The sequence below is a fragment of the Corvus hawaiiensis genome, chromosome Z (genome assembly GCF_020740725.1).
Source record: "Corvus hawaiiensis isolate bCorHaw1 chromosome Z, bCorHaw1.pri.cur, whole genome shotgun sequence".
NCBI classification, from domain to species: Eukaryota; Metazoa; Chordata; class Aves; order Passeriformes; family Corvidae; genus Corvus; species Corvus hawaiiensis.
Genome location: NC_063255.1, coordinates 44250205 through 44271060, shown reverse-complemented (window position 1 = coordinate 44271060; position 20856 = coordinate 44250205). Strand labels below are relative to the sequence as shown.

The 20856-nt window shown below is 49.8% G+C and overlaps 1 protein-coding gene across 1 annotated transcript; it reads right to left on the bottom strand.

The window, feature by feature from the left end:
* Positions 1–14675: 14675 nt before the first annotated feature.
* LOC125319682 (heat shock factor protein 5-like) lies at positions 14676–20762 on the bottom strand. Its single transcript, XM_048291127.1, has 5 exons — positions 20003–20762; positions 18970–19317; positions 17939–18126; positions 16313–16433; positions 14676–15242 (listed from the first exon to the last, which is right to left on the bottom strand). Exons 1-5 carry the CDS (start codon positions 20514–20516, stop codon positions 15172–15174), a joined length of 1242 nt encoding a protein of 413 aa, XP_048147084.1. The 5' UTR covers positions 20517–20762; the 3' UTR covers positions 14676–15171.
* Between the last annotated feature and the right edge of the window lie 94 nt (positions 20763–20856).

Sequence of the window (20856 nt, the reverse complement as noted above, 5' to 3'; positions counted from 1 at the left end):
TTCCAAGTGCCTCCAACTAAAGTAAAATGGCCTAATTCAACACTACTGCATATTGCTCTGAATTAGATATCGCACCCTGCCTACTCTCAGCAAGCAACGTTCTCTCTGCAAAGCTGGGCTTTTAGTTCTTCAACAGCTCTCAAATGCAAAAGCAGCTATTACACAGCGATGCCTTTGCTATTGCTGCTGCACACATGGAAACCTAAAACTGCATCGCAATCTCTCCCAGCGCTGGAAAAGGGCAGCAAAGGTTGAGCAAAAGCACCTTTGCTTGCTGGAGAAAGAGAAAATAAACAGGGCTTCTCCTCCTAGCAAACTACAAACCAACAGACCAAAAGACTAAAGTCTCACCTGCTGCAGTGCCTAAAGCCCTTGCGTGCAGGGAGGGGATGCTTGGCAGGGGATGCAACGGCACTTGTGGCGAGCACTGTCATGTAGGCATTTAGGGAAGTCTGCTTGAAGGTCCCTCAGGAGCCTCCCTTTCTCCAGCCTAAAGCTGCCTCAGCACCTCCTCATGGCACTTGGGCTCCACACCCTTCCCCAGCTCCCTTGCCCTTCTCTGCACACGCTGCAGCCTCTCAACGTCTTGCTTCTTCACAGGGGCCCACAACTGGACCCAGCACTGGACCCAGCACTCGAGCTGCGGCCTCACCCGTGCCCAGCACAGGGGGACGGTCACTGCTCTGCTCCCCCTGCCCCACTATTGCTGACACAGGCCAGCATGTCCTTGGCCTTCCTGGCCACCTGGGCACACGCTGCCTCACGTTCAGCTACTGTGCACCGGCACCCCTGGCTCCTTTTCTGCCATGCAGCTCCCCAGGCACAAAGTTGCACAGCTGACTTCAAATACAGCAGCCAGAACTTCAAGATCTCCTTCCTATTCTTAACCCTACGAGACAGCACTCAAGGACCTGCAGCTTTGCCCCCACTCTAGGCTCCAATGCAGTTTTCAAATGGAGTTGGAGAAACAGACTTCACAACAGAAAGTAGCTGCAGAAACATGGCAGCCTCTGGCTTCTGCCACGGAACAAGGGTTCCCAACTGCGCACTTTGTTTCTTTTGCCACACGGGAGAAGAGTGGCCCCACACAGCTCCGTGGACAACACAACCATCTCTTTGCACCTTATCAAAAGCAAAAACACAGGCGCACTCAGAGCCCCTGTCAGCTCTGCTCCTGACTGCTCTGCCTGAAGAGGCAAAAGAACAACCTGGCAACAAAGGCACCAAAGCCCCTGACTACATCAAGCAGCAGCTCCCCGTCCCCAGTGTGTCTCTGAACTACTCCCAGGTAGGCCCACCCAAGAAGCTCATGTGGACAAACCACCCCAAAGAACTTGTGTGCTCACATCAACAGCTTCTGTGCCAGCAGCTACTTGGCCAGCCTGCGGAGTGGGACACGTCTCTCCAGGCCACCGTGTCCCCTACGTGTGTGGCAAGGCTGAGAGCGGTGTCCTTTGAGCGCTCCCTCCTCTGGGGACAGGGGAGCCTTCATGATTCACGTTTGCCCCTCTTGGAATCCCAGCAAGCTGCGGCCTAAACATGACAGCTCAAAGGCCATGTTCCAGCTCTCACTGGCTGGCGGGAATCGCTAGGTCCTGGCAGCACTCCAGCACTCAGCATCCTCGGCCACCACCAGCAAGTGCTGGCCACTCAGAAACTTGCAGCTCTCATTTCCTCTAAAGACAGCCCCAACCACAACTGGCACTTACTGGCTCAGGACGTTCAGGTTCGCGTCTGACCACAGCTGGAGAAGTCGGGACATTTTGCACCCATTTGGCCTCTCCTCCAGGAGCAGAGGGAGCCAGAGGAGAGCCTGCGGTTGCTTCTGTGCTCTGTGGAGAGGCAGCAGCGTGAGGGACAGGCAGTTACCTGTCATTTCTAACCTTATCTCTATTCAGCTCTACAACCAGCTCTACCCTAAGGAGAAATCATAACCTTGGATAGCAATGGGATTCCAAGTGCCTCCAACTAAAGTAAAATGGCCTAATTCAACACTACTGCATATTGCTCTGAATTAGATATCGCACCCTGCCTACTCTCAGCAAGCAACGTTCTCTCTGCAAAGCTGGGCTTTTAGTTCTTCAACAGCTCTCAAATGCAAAAGCAGCTATTACACAGCGATGCCTTTGCTATTGCTGCTGCACACATGGAAACCTAAAACTGCATCGCAATCTCTCCCAGCGCTGGAAAAGGGCAGCAAAGGTTGAGCAAAAGCACCTTTGCTTGCTGGAGAAAGAGAAAATAAACAGGGCTTCTCCTCCTAGCAAACTACAAACCAACAGACCAAAAGACTAAAGTCTCACCTGCTGCAGTGCCTAAAGCCCTTGCGTGCAGGGAGGGGATGCTTGGCAGGGGATGCAACGGCACTTGTGGCGAGCACTGTCATGTAGGCATTTAGGGAAGTCTGCTTGAAGGTCCCTCAGGAGCCTCCCTTTCTCCAGCCTAAAGCTGCCTCAGCACCTCCTCATGGCACTTGGGCTCCACACCCTTCCCCAGCTCCCTTGCCCTTCTCTGCACACGCTGCAGCCTCTCAACGTCTTGCTTCTTCACAGGGGCCCACAACTGGACCCAGCACTGGACCCAGCACTGGACCCAGCACTCGAGCTGCGGCCTTACCCGTGCCCAGCACAGGGGGACGGTCACTGCCCTGCTCCCCCTGCCCCACTATTGCTGACACAGGCCAGCATGCCCTTGGCCTTCCTGGCCACCTGGGCACACGCTGCCTCACGTTCAGCTACTGTGCACCGGCACCCCTGGCTCCTTTTCTGCCACGCAGCTCCCCAGGCACAAAGTTGCACAGTTGACTTCAAATACAGCAGCCAGAACTTCAAGATCTCCTTCCTATTCTTAACCCTACGAGACAGCACTCAAGGACCTGCAGCTTTGCCCCCACTCTAGGCTCCAATGCAGTTTTCAAATGGAGTTGGAGAAACAGACTTCACAACAGAAAGTAGCTGCAGAAACATGGCAGCCTCTGGCTTCTGCCACGGAACAAGGGTTCCCAACTGCGCACTTTGTTTCTTTTGCCACACGGGAGAAGAGTGGCCCCACACAGCTCCGTGGACAACACAACCATCTCTTTGCACCTTATCAAAAGCAAAAACACAGGCGCACTCTAAAAAACACTGCTAGACATATTAAAGTGTCTCAGCTTGCTACCAGGCATGCAGCATGAAATATCAGGCTGAAGTGGTGTGAAACCTCCTCTGGTTTTTGTTGTGTTTGATTCTATTTTCTGCAATATGGCCAAAATTGTGCCTCAACAGTCACAGAATCACAGGATCATTAAGGTTGGGAAAGACCTCCAAGACCATCAAGTCCAGCTTTCCAGGCCTACCATCAATTAGAGCAGTTGACACTAACATGACATGGATCCGCACTCTGCCCACCTTTTCCAGGTGTGTTCCTTGCACATGGACACATCTCCATTGAGGTGAGGTGAGCACAGAGTTCTCGATCAGCACTGACACGTGAGGCTATGTAAACACAACCCCTGAGATCCCATGGAATTGGTGCGGCGCCGTTTCACATGCTTTGGGTCAGCCCTCCAGCCAACGAGTTCATAACACAGCGCGAGAGAAGCTGATCTTGGCTTTTGCTGGAGAATCCCCATGGAAGGGGAGTTGGGGTAAATGCCCCAGTTCAGGAGATTGGTGACAGATGTGGTTTGAGGTGCAGCCACCAGTTCCTGTGCTTGCATTTCTCTGGAGGGCAGAACAAAGGGTCAGCCCTCATCCCATTTCAGTTTCAGGACACTGGGTGAGTTGCCTTCCCAGCATTGTGTCTGATGAAAACCCGACGGTCACGTGGCATCCTTGGATCTGCTCCATGGAAGCAGCACATGGCAGAAGGCTGAGGCTCTTTCAGAGAACATTCCCAGTGCTGCACTCAGCTCTTCCCAGAAAACGCCAAGAGAAACAAGTGCTGCTTGCAAGGTCAAAAATAGCCAAGCTGTCCCCCAAACCCAGCCAGAGCCAGCTTCCTGGAGGTGAAGAGCTCCAAGTCCATGGGTATGTGCTGGCAGACAGATGATAGAGAAACAAGCCCGGCCACTGACGGGGGAGAGAAAATGCCTGGCTTCTTACAAAAGGGCAGTGATACTGAGATGAAAGAGATAAAGGGAAATCTGGCCAATTTGTTCTTCAGATTCATGAACCATTCAGACATTCCCTTGACAGAGTGATGTTCTTTCACAGTATGAAAGGGCTGCACACTCAGCTGTGCTGTAAATAGGAGCAAAGTGCTTCTTGTCCATAAATTTGAGGTAACATAGAAATACATAAGACTGAAACCAGCACTTTTTGCGTATTTCTAGTGCCTCTGCCATCTGAACATCCAGTGTTCTCCATAGCACAGCCTACACATTTCCAGTTCCTGTAGGACATGATTTTCTGTTCATAATCACCAGAACAATGATGAGGGTGCCTATTTGTTAATTACACATTTTATGTTGGTTTAAACAATTTCTGGATTCATGGGAGCTGAATTTATGTCGCTGCTCAACTGTTGGGACAAGGAAACGTTAAGCTTGAGTTTGAGGTTGCCATGAACAGTTGGCAATGATGTGTGTACATGTGTTGCACTCCCCGCACCAGTCTGCAACTCCACAAACCATCCAGAATGGTGCACTAAATGATGTTTACATGATGCCTTTGAATAGGGCAGGGTGCAGTCAGAAAGAGAGAAGTGAAGCTCAGACATGTTTTACTCGGAATTTAGATGTGATGTGATCTAAAATGCAGAAAATTAATTTTTTTTTTTGTTCAGAAGACTTATATATATTTTGGTCTCAAAGAGCAGATTAGGTTAAAATGAAAAGATTGGTAAACATTGTTAATCAATGTTAAGAAGGTTTGGAAAATGTCTCCTATTTTGCAATAAACGGAGTGCAAGTCACATTTCAGCTCAAACAATGGGAGTAGAAAATAATAGATATTCATTGACTTCATTTGGGAACGCATTCTATAATTATGGCATTGATTCAAAATTTAGTGCCAACCTCTTACTTCAGCATGCTCGTTATAAAATGTCTAAATCAAATAAATCACCATTAAACCCTTTAAATTCATTACTATCAAAAAGAGAAAGGAACTGCCTGATAAAATGCCATGCATTTGGCTTATGAGTGTGTGCAGGAGCTGTAATAACACACAGCGATGATGTCACCCGTGGAGCACTTGTGCCAGTCACACAGCCCTGGGGTGAATTGATGCTGAAGAGCCCTGGTAGAGCAGTGAGAACTGAGCACAGAAACACCCTCAGCACCTCCCTGTGCTGTGCTGGCCCTTCAAACGCTTTCCCAGGTCCCACAGCTCGCAGCCACAGCCTGGGGCTCCCAGGGAGCCATCAGTGTCCTGGGTCTCTTGCTGGGAGGTTTGTGATGGTATTGGCGGGGGTTTCCTCCTCTGCCTCGGGAAGGGGTACACACTGATGGTGGTAACCCCTTCCTAGCTGGCCTTGGGTCCACCTGAGTTTGTTTTTACAGGTTTTCTCCTCAAAGTCTGCCCACAGGCTCCTTTTTGTCCTCTTGCTTCCCAGTTCTGCAGTTTTTCTGGGGGTTTTGTTGTCTCCAGAACTGTCTGTACCCGATGAAGCTGAGGGACCCTGCGGTGACCTGTGCCCAGGCTGGCCTCTGTCCCTGTGCTGTCCCTGCGCTCTGCCCCAGCAGCGGTGCAGCCACGGGGCTTCACCCCACCCAAAAATGACTCCTGGCACTGTGAGCTGAAGAGAAGCTGCACCAAAGCAGGACGTGCTCTCCTGCTTGTGAGACAGCTGCCCCAGGGCTGCAGTGGCCTGGGCTGGACAGAGCCCAGGGGAGCCTGGAGACACTGCAGTGTCTGGCCAAAGCAGAGATCATGTCCCTGGTAGCACCAGTGTCACATTTCCTGGCTCAGAACACCGAAGGTACAGCACAGTGACAGCACGAGGCTGAGGGGATGTGAGAGTCACCAGCCTGCTGCTGTGGGAGAAGCTGCTTTCCCTGTGCAGTCGGAAGAGGTGTGGAGGATCCCACAAGCCATCCTCAGAATGGGCTTTGCTGTGGCTTTTGCTTGTGCTGCTGCAGATTTTGGAGACAACTGCACATAAAAACATGCCAGAGAACCAGCTCTGGGGCTGACGTGCTCTGCATTTCCAGCATGGCTCATTGGCAGGGTAAGGCGGCGTCAGTTGCCTCTGCATCAAGCTGTGATTCTACGAATACTTCAGAAAGAGAGGATTTTTTTTTCTGGATGATTAAACCTTTGTTCTTACTATGCTTTTTGTGACATTTACATCTCTATTTTGTAAAACTTCGGAAACCTTAATCAGCTTTGGCCCTGTGAAAAGTTACTAATAGCAGCAAAAGTCACCATATTTTGCATGCGAAAATACGTATTTTTTGACATTTGGGAACTGGAAGAAACTCTCTTGTGGAAGACACACAAAGAGGGCAGGTTGGTGCCCTGGAGCCTATGTGTGCTACTGTCGACTGAAAAATAGCTTTTGAAGTAGCACCCTATGGCCCTGGATGGCCAAACTGGAGGTCCAGGAGGCTAGACAGGTGTTTACTAGAGAATCTTTGGCCTTTTGTGCCAAATAAAAATTACAAATTCTTAAAACTATGTATTTATAAAAGAAAAGTATAAAGGAGAGGTGTTGTACTCTGTGCGTGTGTATGTGTGTGTCATACCTGGAACATATCACATTACAAGAACACACCCTCTGAACATCCATTCTTTTTTATGATCATTACCCATGAGGAAATGCCATGTAAAACTTAATTCTTTGTTCATAAGTACCTCACCTACTGACAACAATTAGAATTGCTTACAGGGCCTCAGTTGCAAATGCAAAACATTCAAAACTCGAACTAATTGGTTATATTAGAAAACACACTTTGCTTTTTTCAAGAGGCTGATTGTGAGCCATTTTATGAGCTATTCATGAAAATATCCTGGGCTGTTTGCATCAAGCACTGGGATTTTGTTAGAATAGAAGGGGGAGAGTGCACCATGAGTGGGGAAGTAATTCCCTTGCAAAGGATGTGCTCGGAGGCTACTTAGGTCAAAAGAATTTATTTTTTATTCCACGGGCTGAAGAACTGCCCATCATCTGCTTTATCAGGAAAAGAGGGTTGAGTCTTTGGCCCCCCTCAGAGTCATAAGTGACTGAAGCGGAAGGGATTTCCCCAAAAAAGAAAGGAGTGTTTTGAGGAGCATGGCAATACCTCTCTGCAGAACTGACCATTGGCCAAGAGAGGGTCCTGCTGTCCAGCGCCACAGCCCAAGGTGTCCCTGAGGATTTGCCACATCCTCTGTCTTCTCTGGTAGTGCTGCCACAGACCCTGAGCACAGCAGAAGGGATTCCAGGGATTTGTCAGCATGAGGAGGCAGAGCATGGGCTCCTACTGATATTTCCACTCCAGGGGGAGCAATGACAAATTCTGCCACTCTGGCTTCACAGTTGTTGTTGGTAGTGCTGTGAGAGCCTCTCAGCGAATGCAGAGAACACCTTCAAAGAGCATCTGGCAGAGTTAATGAAGGGGTGGTAAATTACTTGGAAGGGGACAGATGATAAAAGCCTCTGTGTGTGAAAATAAGAGACAATAGGAGTGAAGAGGGAAGGGGGAAGGGGAAACAGGAAAGGGAAAAGGAAAAAGGAAAAGAAGGAGGAAAGAGAAAGAGAAAGGGAAAGGGAGAGAGGGAGAGAGGGAGAGAGGGAGAGGATAGAGTTCTGAAATTCTGATTTTATCTAAAGAACATTTTCTGACAACATGTATGTTTGCTACAATAAGTAGCCCTTTCCCACATGCTTCTGCTTTCTAGCTCTTGCTATTAACTAAACACTGTGAATTTTAAAAGAGATAGGAAAAAAATTAGTAAAAGTTTTCCTTCAAGACCAAATATCTGCCAAACGCTGAGTGCTATGGTTAATGGCTTTTGAACATTCACAGGAACAATCAGGGCATTAAAGGAATTAAACAGAGCTCTTAGAATCCAGCATAAGTTGCACTGTTAAAGACATTAACGAGAGATTCACATTGTACTGTGTGTTTTTATAGTCTTGAAAACAGAGGCTTAATACCACTATTTCATGCACACATAATAAGAGAAAATGACAGCCCATGCCTTTTTGTCCTGATAAGTATTTGCTGGCACCTTTCTTGTCAGTAAAGATGTGTTCAAAGGCCTTTTTCTCCCCTTTTCTGCTGAAAACTGTTTCGTATCAGAAAAAGGATTAGTCCCATATGTAGCCTTTTCTTCTTGTCAAGGAATGAGCTCAAATCTCCAGGTAAATATAAAAGGATACGAGCTTTTAAGAAGTCTGTAAGTTACAGTGTTTATGAACCTGACTTGAATTCAGTTTTGATTTCTGAAGAATTTAAAATTTAGCTGAGAGTAACACAGCCTCACCTTTCCTTAGTGACATGTGGAAGGCCAGAACAAGAAAAGAGACTGACTTACTCTGACTTACTCTGCTGGTGCTTGATGAAATCAACACGGACTGGGAAATTATTGTTATTAGGGAAAGAACAGTTTAAATGACATGGGGCTCTCTTGCCTTGGTGAACTCTTAGCCCTCTGTGACACACTTCACCTTTAGACTTCAGGCAGTTTGTTGTTTTCTTTTTCTCTGTCCGAAACACAGAGAGATCAATATTCTTGGTAAAAACAGGACTTCTACTTTCAATCAAAGCCAAAGGGAAGCTCTGCAGGCCTTCTTCCTAGATACAGATAAAATACTCTGGTGATCGCATCACACCCTATTCTCAAACTTCTGGCACCAGATTCTACTCAGGAACACCAAGACTTCTTTGTAGTCTGAAAGAGGAAACAAATCAAACCTCAAGAGCTGGTCCTACATTTAAAACCTGTGCTCCTCCCACCAGAAACCTCTTTTCCTGTGATCTGCAATCCTCACTGTTTATTACAAGAAAATACTTCTTTTTGATTAGCTTTACATCAGTTCTATACGCTTTATGAGCTTTTATGCCTTTTTATCGAAATATGTTTAATACCACTGTCTGCTTATGACACCATTCCAGGAATCCCTTTTGACTCTTCTCTCCAGATTCCTGAAGAAGGTCAGGTCACTCTGGGTTTTACACCAATAAAAATCCCAGTTGTTCAGATCCTAGGCATGATGGGCAAGCACAACTTCCCTGCTGACACAGAGATTGAAGACAAACCCCTCTATTGTCACTGGAAAACAAAAGAAAGGAGAAAGTCCGTACCTATTGGAAATCTCTGTTTACCTGGAAGGACTCTGCCTCTCCCTTTCTCAGCAGCAGCTCGGCAGCCGGAGGCCAAGAAGGACAAGAGAGGGAGGGCTGGCTGATTTGTCTGACAATTTAACACCACTTGTAAACAAGAGCTGAGTCTGCTAATAACATCTCTGCAATGGCAAGTCCGTGCTGAGGATGAAGAGCTGGGCCACTTGGGCTTAGTTTGCATCAAATTAATGGCACGGTGGGTTTTCATCCTGCAGATGTGACCTCTGTGGCAACAGTCTCTTCATCCTTCAGGGAGGTTCATACCCACAGGGACAGTGTTGCTCTTGCCAGCAGACCCCAGGTTGTCCTCATGTCAAAAAATCCAGGCAAAAATTACTTCTTAAATGAACACTTTCCTTTTGCTCTCAAACCAAAGATTTAGATGTAATGGTATGCTAAGAACAAATTTGCGTCCCTGTTGTCTGTCAGGACAGGTGTAAAATCCTACCACATCCAGAGAGCGAGGCACTGATTCCACTTCCACTGTGGCAATGACTTGCAGGAGCAAGTAAAGTAAAGGAAATTCTGTGCTGGAAGGGTGAAGTTCTGTCACTCTAAATCAGTGTGATGCCTGGAGGGTTTTATACCGGGTTTGCACCTAAGCTGATGCTAAAGAAGTACATAAGGCCCAACATAGACCTAAGGTTTGCACAGCCGAGTTTAGGCTAAGGGAGCATAAATAAAATGGTCTTTCCAAGCCAAAAGGCTAATGAGAAATGTTGGTATTTCCTCTCTCCTTCATTGTTTAAAGTATAGAAACATATTTTCTGAGATTTTGGAATTGCAGCTAAAAATCATGGCCAGGTTAAATTACGTAAGCGGTTGTTGTGCGTTTATAACTGTGCAGGTCAATATCAGTGTAGCTGCTTCTGGTAATACAAAAAGCTCTTTCAAGATACGTCTTAAGAAAGAGAAACGGGTTTTTCCTTTTCATTCTTAACTGCAAAGCCTTCTCCAGGACGTACAGCAAACAGGTTATCTAGATTGCCTTTTCACAGCAACAGAACACTCCCCCTTTAATCTGCCTGGATTGCACAATTCTCATCTGTATTAAGGAATTTCATTTAGTCTCTGCTGTAAGTAAGCGATTTCTGTGCAAGAGGGTTGATAAAGGATAAACCCAAATTAACAAGAGTGGTGTTTCTTAGGGCTACCATTACTCGTCACACACTTTGAACAAGCCATAGCATCAAGCCCAAAGCTAATATGGCTCCTTGTTAAATATTTCTGATGGATTGCACGTCCTTGTGTGAAGAGGGAATTCGGACTTAAAGCCAGTATTTATGCATACATGAGCATTGTGCATGAACATTGCACGTTCAGAATGAAAACCAGCTATCACCTGTACGGGGTAAACACTGCAATAACACCAACACACTTCTCCCATCAGGTTCACAGGCAGCTTAACCAATTCTGTGCTTGCAAATAGCCTGTTCTGGCATCTGTTGTCGCTCGGAACCGGGGAAAGTCACACCTAGATACTGCAGGACCATGAAAATCTCTCCAAATACAAACCAGTCTCCAGGTGACACAAGTGACTACAGCAAGCTCCAATAACGTAGCAGGGAACGCAGATTTGTTGTGTTCTCTTTGTCATGATGGGTTTATAATTCACAGACTCAGAGAAGGGCTTCAGTTGGAAGGGACCTTAAAGACACTCTAGATCCAGCCCCTGTGCCATGGGCAGGGACACATTCCACTAGCCCAGGTGGCTCAGACCACATCCAAGCTTGGGCAAATACCCAAGGACACCTTCTCTGTTTTACAAGGTCAGATTTCCATGCTCCTATTCACAGATGGCTCCAGTCGCATGCAGAGGATTGCTGGCTTGGTCACTCTCATCTCCACAACCCAGCAATGGTCCTAGTTTGGATGGCTCTCACTGCTCCCAAGACGCCAGGGAGCAGCTACTGCCTTTGCTCCTTCCGCTTTCCTTTCCAGGATCAGTGATTTACCGCTGCTTCCTCCACGTCTGAGACAACTGGAAGAGATAAGGGACTGCGGATGCAGCTTCTGACAGAGAGCTGATAACAGTCAGCTGAGTATTTTCTTCTGCCACTACGCTGTCAGGCTGCCTACACAAAGTTCCTCCTGCTTGGAAAGGGGCTGGTGTGAGCAGCAGGAATTGATGCTGGCTGGAACATTTCCAAGAACCGGACAAAAGCAGCGTTCTGTGGAAGGCCACCAGCTGCCCTTTGCCAGCAGCACAAGGTGTGAAGGCCCCTTTGAAGGCCATCCCTGCACAAGGACAGCCTGGCCTTCCAGTACCTCTGCCAGTACCCAGAACACCTTTCAGCCTTTGGGGCTGGCCCTGTCCCTCGCTCTGGAGAAGCAGCTTGCTGTTAGAGCTCCCATATCCACAGTTGCTGGCTGGATTACCATGTTTTGCCACAGACAGCCCTTCAGACAACAGTACACAGAGGCTCAATCTGCAATAAAAGGGGATTTTTTTCCAACTTTTCCCTTGGACCGGTGTGCAGCAAGCACACCTGAGCCTCATTCAAGTCTCTGTGGGGGCCGGGAGTCAGCTTCTGTTGGGAATTTAAAGCTTTTACTCTACTTTCCACAGCAAATCGTGAAGCAAACTCAGCTGCACCAAACCCCAAATTTCACTTTAAAAATTACAATTTTCATTTTCCTCTACTCAAGCCATGAAGAAAACAAACTTTACTTGAGTGAGCTGGAGGCACAGCGTCCTCCCAGATCCTTCATGAGCAGAAAAATACTCCAGGGGAAGAAGCCAGAGTTTCCTGATACTTCGGAAGCTTTGCAAAACCTTCCCACCTGTGGTGGTACTGCACCCTCCTGAATTCCTGGAGCTCTCACTCACCTCAGGTACAGTTTGGACAGGAAGGGGCAGGAGGAGGGAAGACTTTGCAAACACTGTCACGAGGCCAGGGCTGTTTTCATTTATGGTGACAGGTTGTAGGACGTAATCTTTTAATTAATGTGAATGAGGGAGGTGCTGAAGGGCAAAAATTCTCAGTAACGAGGACATCTTCCACTTCCACAGCAAGGTAAATGAAGGGGAAAGTGCAATCCTCTCTTTCATGGAAGGAATTTGATACACATTCTTGTTGCTGAATACATGCCTAGACAGCGGTGATTTAGGACATCTAATCGGGCTCCCACAGTATCATCCCATCTGTTTGGCCACATTTTCTTTCTTGTGCTCATTGTGCACGATTTCTCCTCGCCGGGTGGCTCCTGGCTGCAGTTCTACGCTCAGGGGAGTCCCGTTTTCTCAGCAGGCCTCTGCAGCGAGTCTGGAGCCAACGTGTGGCTCTGCTGCCATCCCAAATGTGCCGTTCCCTTGGCCAGCCTGGCTGCAGCTGGGGCATCTGCTGGGCACGGCTGGGGATTTTCACGGCCAAAAGCCTCCAGCGTCCTCACGTCTACATCTGCCCATTGCTTTGGAGAGCACAAATCACAGAACACTCATCTCACTTGACAAATGTCATTTATTGCAGATTGCTACACCCGCGCTGACAATATAGAACTCTACAGATCTAACTTTAAGTTAAAAAAAGTTATTTATTAGATTTCTACAACAATGCAAGGTAAAAATATACAAATACCAACTTCCGTTAACAAGAATTAATTTATTGCCAACCTCTACAAGAACTCACTATACACAAAGATCAACTGAAGGTTAACAACTGAATTTATTGCATACTACTACAAGCGTACAGCCCATATATCAGTAGAAAAATATCAATATCCCTCTCTAATTAGCCCTATGCCAGTAACTCAATAAACAGCATATTTAATAATTCAATAAACACATATTTAAATAGAAAATTCAATATTTAATAATTCAATAAACACATATTTAAATAGAAAAAGGACATTTATAACCACCACAATATACAAATATAGATTAAATATTAGATATTACATAGTATATCTATAAATAGATACATACAACAAACCTATCTATAGGCAACCATACCAATCTACATATCCATACAACTAAATCAATACAAATATATAGCTGTACATCTCAACCCATATGTAAATATAGTTACACCTAGAAATAGATCAATATACATAGAAAAATATAAAAATAGACATATATACCTAACCAAATACTACTATACCTATTTAAGTAGCCATATACCTATACCTACATCAATAGAAATAGATACCTAGAAAACAGTATACAAAGGAAACAGAACTTAACACAGATATAACAACATACATATATTCTTAGATAGATATAGACACATACATATAATTACAAACATATATGTATATATATACATAGCATACATCCATAAATATAACAACATACATATACAAATATACCTATACAAATAGCAACCTACATATAAATGTCCATGTAATGGTCACTATCTTATGAGCAAGTCCATACATCTTTAAACAGAGATACAAGAAGAGGGATTCCAGCCGCCCCATCATCAAAGCCTCTCCCTCGGTCTCTTCCTCCCGTGCAGAGCAGCTCTCCTGGACGGGGACAGCAGATGGGACACCTGGCAAGCAAAGGGAACACCGAGTCAGGATCGGGACGTTTCCCTTGGCAGCAGCTGCACTTCCATCAGAGAAGAGAAATCTCAGAGCCTCCCCAGGAGGGTTAGAAAGAAAAAGCAGGCCCAGCGGGCCAGGCTGTGGCGAGCGCAGCCCCGGCGGGACCGTCCCGCAGCCCCCGGCAGCGCGGCACAGCCGGCACCGCTGCCGGGCCCTGCCGGCACAGCTGCCTTGCCCAAGGACAGCCCCTGTGCCGCCCGGGGCAGCCGCGCTGAGCGGCCCCAGCACGGGCAGGGCCCGCTCCTGCCCAGCCGGCCAGTGCCCGCGGCCAAAGCCCACGCCACCCTCACGCCCACCCTGCCTCAGCGGCCCTGGGGCCTCACCCAGGGTCTCGGGCGGCAGCAGCAGGTCCATATTCGCTGCTCTTGCTGTGGCCTTCCGCTTCTCCCTGCTGGTTCTCGTCACTCTCCGGCTCTTCTCAAGGTCTTCAAGGCAGCTGTTGCAAAAGTGGAGGCTCTGGAATTGGTTCCAAGGGCTGGCAGAGCTGCAGGCCCAGACCCCTCCGTGCTCCCTGCTGGCCCCCTCCATCCCCTCAGCCCTGCCATGCCCTTGGCAAACGCACAGCTGCCTTCAGTTTCTTCAGACCCCCACAGTCCTCTCACGCCCCTCAGTCCCGTCAGATCCATCCCGTCCCCTTAGACCTGCCACCCCCCTCAGCCTGTGCCACTTCCCTGTTACCTCAGTGCCACTTCGCCCTCTGCTCCCCCAAAGCCCCCAGTCCCACCAGCACCTCAAGGTCACCGTCCTTTCAGTGTCACTGCCTCCTCAGCGCCCTCAGCCCCCTCTGGCTCACCGTCCTCCAGCAGCTCCTCAGGGCACAGTGCCTGCGGCCACCGGCAGCTCCCACCGCTCCAGGGACACCGGGGCTGCAGCTGCTGCAGCTCCGCCCGGCCCGGCCGCCAGCTCGGAGCCAGCACAGGAAGAGGGGACAGAGGGGGCACAGGGGCAAAAGCAAGAGATTAAAAAGGTGGCTGAGGGCAGAAAGAGCTTAGAATGCAGCCTAGGCCTATATAAACATCAATCTATGTATCTAAACATCCAAATACCTCTAACTCTATAACTCTGTACATTTATAAATACAACTTATATATATATAAATTTTTCTCTACACATATATAAATGTAACTGCAAATCTGTAACTCTAACTGCCTATGTATAAATATAATTACATCATATCTATAACTATATAAATTTAACTACACAGATCTATAAATACACGCACCTATAAACACAACTGTATAAATCTATAAATACTATATGTAACTAATAAGTAGAGTATAAATACGATAAATAATTATATGGATATATAAATGTAACTATAGACATCTATAAATCTATCTACAAACAGAGGGATTCCACCTGCCCGATGGTCACAGGCTCTCCCTCGGTCCCTTCCTCCCACGCAGGGCAGCCCTCCTGGAGAGGTAGATCAGATGGATATCTGGGAAGCAAAAGGAACACTGAGTCAATATAGGCCTTCAGGCATCTCTCCTTTTGGAAGTAATTGCCTTTCTATCAAAGACCGTAAAAGGTGACCTGAAAGGCAGACTCTCACTTGGGAGTTTGAAGGCTGCTCTTTAAAGAACAGGGAGCATTCCAAGTTTTCAAAACCTCCAAAGGTTTGAAGTCTCCCAATAAAGTCTCAGCACCCCCAGTGCAAATGGCACCAACGAGAGCCTGAAGCACAGACAGTCCCAGCTCCCACACAGAAGCCCAGCCTTGTTCCTCCTCTGTGCTGACAGAGACACCTCAGTCCTCACTGAAACGGCTGAAGCTGAAGGGGGCTGTGAGCTGGGTTATGAACCAGCTCCATTACCTGGGACCTACAAACTGCCCTCTGCAGTGAGCAACAGCGGCTTCAACTCGACCATCAGCTCTGGCAGGAAGAGCTGGGAGGGAAAGATCTCCCCATGAGGCCTGCAGGCTGCACCAGCCTTGCTCAAGAATGCAGATCCAAGGTGCTCTCTCTCTCCTGTTAGTTCTCGCTACTTTCGGGTAAGTTAAGTTTTTCCTTTCCAAATCATAAATCCTTGTGGTTTATGATTTGTTTGGCCTCTGACCTTCTGCTGCTTGTATTTTTAACGTGGCTCACTAGGGCTACCAGCAGATTGGTCCTACATTGATTTAATGTGCTGAGACAAAAAGCTCAGACTTCTACATTGACTTTTTGCTGGGGTTTTGCTCTCTTGCTTCAAGAGTCACTCAGTGTTGCCTCCAGAGCACTGTCACCTTGCAGCAAACTCATCCACGGACTTCAGCTCAAAATTGGGACACCCGGGTTGGTGACACAACTCCCACAGGGTCAGGGTTATTCACGGCTCTCTGGCCACAGCACAGCACTCGGTGTCAGTGCCTCTGGAGAAGCGTGGAGGGCAGGATTTGAATGAAAGGCACCAGGGAGCACCAACCCTGCAGACAAGAACTCAACTCTTCTCATCTCCCTTCCTGCCAGAGGCAGGCTCAGAGCAGCCGCCTCAGAGCTCTCTAAAGCAGTGTGGGCTCTCTCCTTACCAGGCTCCTCGGGCTCCAGGGAACTCTTTCTGCAGCTCATGGCGCCAGGCAAAGCTCCCTCTGCTGCAGCCCTGTTCCCGGCCTCCCCTCCTGAAGACTCAGGGGCAACACTAAGATTGACCTGAAAAGAAAACCAGAAAGAAAGAAACCCAAAGATCACTTACTGTTTTCTGCAGGGACACAGTAGATCAGAGCCTGCCACATTTTCTTCTCTTGAAGAAGAAAATGCTCTTGAAAACTGCTGTGTCTGAGTTTACAGAAGACGAAAGCTCATCACACTTGGCAATGAGATATTGGGATCCCAAAAAATCCCACTCGCCACCTTGACTCTGCCCTTCCTGGCTAATGTATCTGCAGCAGGCAGTGGGTCTGCATATTAAACAAAACAGAGAAATTCTTTGGCAAAGTTGTCTAATAATACGCAAAAAGGCCAGTGCCAACACAGGAACTGAACGCTCCAGGCAAGGCTGGGAAGAGGCAAGGGTTAAGAGGAAGGGGATTCCTCAGTCAAAGAGGGAATCTGGCAAACACAAGGACTCATGGTCCCTGACTGAACTGCTCTTCCACACAGAAGAAGCCCCTGGGCTTCAAGGAGTCCTTAACCCTTTCATGTCCAGCATCATCATTGTCCTGCTCACCAATCACACAAGTCATGGGGCCTCAAAACCAACACTTCTGCCCCCTAAAAGCTCCACTGCTCACACACTTTCATCCCTTGTTCCTAACAAAGTCTGGGCCCCAAAGGCCTTCAACAGTGGAGAAGATTGACTTCTCAAACACAGTCCAAAAGCTGCCAGAGCTGACAAAGTTGACACTGAACACATGCAGTGGGCACTAAGGAAGGAGTCCTGCCAGCTCCTGGCACAGGGATGTGCCCCTCCCTCCACAGCCCTGAGCACAACAGCAGAACAGTCTCATCCAGCTGCAGCTTTGCAGGGACTGCATGGGAGCACACATCTCTTCCCACAGAGATGCCCAAGAGGAAGGTGCCTGAGCTCTGGAACACGGAGAGCAAGACTGGCAAGTTTGCCCAGCTGAGGATTTGCCAGATAGAAACTGGAATGGAGGCACCAGGCTACTGAGAGGACCAGAAAGCTGCAGCTCCAGCCCATCCCCAAGCACGGCTCTGGCAGCGCCTGCACGCTCGGCACGGCTCACACAGCAGCAGCAGCAGCTGCAGCTGCAGCCCAGCCCTTGCTTTGCCTTGGCCTTCCCACCCAAAACAGGCAGAGCCCACGTCTGCTGCTCTAACAGAGGCACCTCTTGCATGCCCCTCCCTGCAGGGGACACTTTGCCTTCCGTGGCAATTCTCCCCACACTCTTCTCTTCTTTCCCATCACACAGAGCCTCTTAGAACCTAAAGAGCATCACCACAAAGGCCCCTGCACCAGGGATTCTTCCCAGCAAAAGGAGCACCCAAACCTGGCCAACACAGGCTCACGCCTCTCATCCTCACTAAGGGGGGAGGGAAACTTTCTCATCCCTCTTCTTTTGGAAGCTTGCTTGACCAAGCAAATCCTTCCTTGTCCATTCAAAGCTTAATCCAAGAAGCCTTTGCTTCTCAGCCATGCAACAACATTCACAGCTCTCAGCCCAGCCCCTTTCATTCCCACCCAATGGAGTTACCTGAGCACAGGGAGACCTTTCAGGCAGGGATGGTGACAGCATCTCCTCCAGTGTCTCAAGAACAAGGTCGAGATCCAGGGGTGGCAATTCCTCTTGCCCAGGACTATTCCAAGCCCAGCTGGAGGCCGTCCATGCTGCCCAACCAGCACTGCCAGGTGGAGCACTGGGGGCTGAGCTGCCCGGTGTGGCTGCAGGAATCCAAACACATTGGTCAGGCTCCAGAATGTGGCTTTGGGACACAGAGCTCTATTGCTGCCTTGCAGCAAACATCACAGGAAGCACACAGCAAACTCAATGCCAGAAATGTATTCCAACTTCCCAGGGGATTGGAAGACTGATTTCTTCCTCTCAAACAGTGTTTCTTCTAATTGATGATAGGTATGTACATTAAAGGATGGATTGTAAAACTGATCTACACACAAAGACTTTGTAATCTCAGCCTTTTCTATCTCCCCAGCAGCTTCTGGATGTGGCTGCTTCTGAGTTTCTCATCCCAACAGACCACAGAAAGTGGATGCACCCAGGAAGAGCCCAGATCTGCAGACACACATGCTAAAATTCAACTGTGACTGTATTGTAAAAAGCAACCTTGTGGGTGAGGCCGTATTCTGCAGCTGCAGCAGTTCTGGGGACACACAGAGCTCCTTGAAATTTAATAGCCTTCTTTGCAGGAGAGACAATCTGCAAACTCTGCAATATCCTGTCAGCATCCTAGTTGGGCTTCATTCCAAGGAAGATGGGGGTGCACCTGACACTGACCGCTTGTGGACCAATGTTTTTTGCCTCTCCCTTTCATCCCTACAGAGAGGCTGCCTGGAAAACGGCCAGAACACCCTCCAAATCTGGAGGAAGGACAGCAAAAGCAGACAGAGATTGGTTTTGTTTTCATGGTCCTGCTTCCCCGTACACTTGACACTTTCTACCTGATTCTCACTTGAGATCTACCCATGACAGAGCACTGTGCAAAAAGACTTCAAACGGTCACTTTCCAGGACCTGTTTGAAAAGCAAGGGTACAAACTCTCTCCCTACCTGATGGGCTGTAGGCTGGGGTGTGCTGCTCTGAAGATGTGCAGCTGCGCTTCTGTGGAAGGGCCACGGAAGTTCTCTGACGGTCTACAGGAACCAGTGGAACCATGAGCTCAGGGTGGCGTTTAAGGTCCATGCGAACCAGTGGAATGATGAGCTCACGCTTGAGTGGAAACTTCCATGTGCCTGGTTCCTCTGATGAGACCCCAGGAAGTCCAGAGGTGGTAAACATTCTCTTGGGAGGTGGTGGAGAAGTGTCAGACTCCTGAGCCCCTGGGCTTGCCTTGGGAGGTCTGGGAGGCAGCTCTAAACCCTCGGGTGAGACAGCACCGAGGTGCTGGTATGAGGGAGCTGTGTAGGAGGCAGGGAAGAGGAAAGGAGGCAAAGGGAAGACTAGGTCAGTACTGGTTCTCAGGTATGCTTCCCCTGGCAGCAACTGTACTTCTATCAGGGAAGAGAAAAGCTCCCATCCTCCCAAGCAGGATTACAAAGAAGAAAAAAAAAAACAAAACAAAACAAACATGTTCCCGGGCTATTCAACAACCAATTTCTTGGCTACTTAGCTCTCCCCTACTCGTTCAACCGTCTGGGAAAACCGTCCCACTGCAATTCCTTGGCAGGAGGCAACTGCCAGAAACCCAACTGCCGGGTCTTTCCCTCTGCTCCAAAGGGACAGGAGGCTCCCTGCAGCTGGGCGGGACCACAACCGAGCCCTCGGCTTCCACACCCCCACGGAGAGCTCCCCAAGCAACCCCAGGCCCGGGCAAGGAGCAGAGCCAGCCACAGCTCAGGGCTGGGCCAGCTGCAGGCCGAACGGGCCAGGCTGTGGCGAGCGCAGCCCCGGCGGGACCGTCCCGCAGCCCCCGGCAGCGCGGCACAGCCGGCACCGCTGCCGGGCCCTGCCGGCACAGCTGCTTTGCCCAAGGACAGCCCCTGTGCCGCCCGGGGCAGCCGCGCTGAGCGGCCCCAGCACGGGCAGGGCCCGCGGCCAAAGCCCACGCCACCCCCCGCGCCCGCAGCTCCCACCCCGTCTCACCGGCGCTGGGGGGGTGCCCGGCGAGGAAGTCCAGCAGCGGCCGCTCCGTGTTGAGCTGCTGGAAGCGGCTGCGCTGGCGGCCGCGCACCTCCAGCCCGGCTGCCAGCCGCTGCCTGTTGGCCCTGGTCAGGCGCTTGATGCGCAGGAGGAGGTCGGGGCGGTCGCGGCGGAAGTTGGGATTCTGGAAGTGCACGATGGGCCCAGCATCGCCCGGCACAGCCGCGCCAAAGCAACCCAGCACTTTTTGGAAGCCGTACAGATTGAGCTGCCGCACGACGCTGCCGAAGTGCGTGGCTTTGAAGGAGTCCGGGACCGCCGCCCCTCTCTCTCTGCCCGCCCCGTCGGCGCCGGGCGGGCTGAGCAGCTCCTGCTCAAAGAGGGCGCGGTCGATGAGCAGCCCCCGGCCCTGGGTGTCCCAGCGCACGGAGCGGACGCGGGGGCTGTTCGCCAGGCGCCACAGCTTGGCGGGGAAGGTGCTGGCATCGAGCCCGGCGGGCAGCGGCAGCTCGGCCATCGCGCCTGTCGCCCACTGGCGCCGCAACGGCCGCAGCGCAACGGCCGCAGCTGCAGCGGCGGCGCGCGGCCTGAGGGGGGCGCTGCGCTCGGCCCCGCGCGGGAACGAGCGGCACAAAGCCGGGGCTGCGGGCACAGCGCGGGCGGGGCGGCTCCCGGGGCGCTGCCCGGGCACGGCACGGACCGGCACGGGGCAAACCCTTGCTTTCTCTGCCTGGAATCGGCCTTCTGCCTTTGCTTCGCAGCACGACCCCAAAGCACCAAGGCAAGCGCAGCAAATTTCAGAAAGGCTCCAAACTGAGGAATCCCATGGGAAACTGTTCCTATGTGTCAAGTGACAG

Bases quoted from the DNA above. Each gene is read 5' to 3' on its own strand.
- LOC125319682 (XM_048291127.1), bottom strand. From the start codon at position 20,516: ATGGCCGAGCTGCCGCTGCCCGCCGGGCTCGATGCCAGCACCTTCCCC. The intron at 19,318-20,002 runs GTGAGACGGGGT...CCTCCTACACAG, and splicing joins CGGGCACCCCCCCAGCGCCG to CTCCCTCATACCAGCACCTC. The intron at 18,127-18,969 runs GTAGGGAGAGAG...GGATTCCTGCAG, and splicing joins CCCAGCCTACAGCCCATCAG to CCACACCGGGCAGCTCAGCC.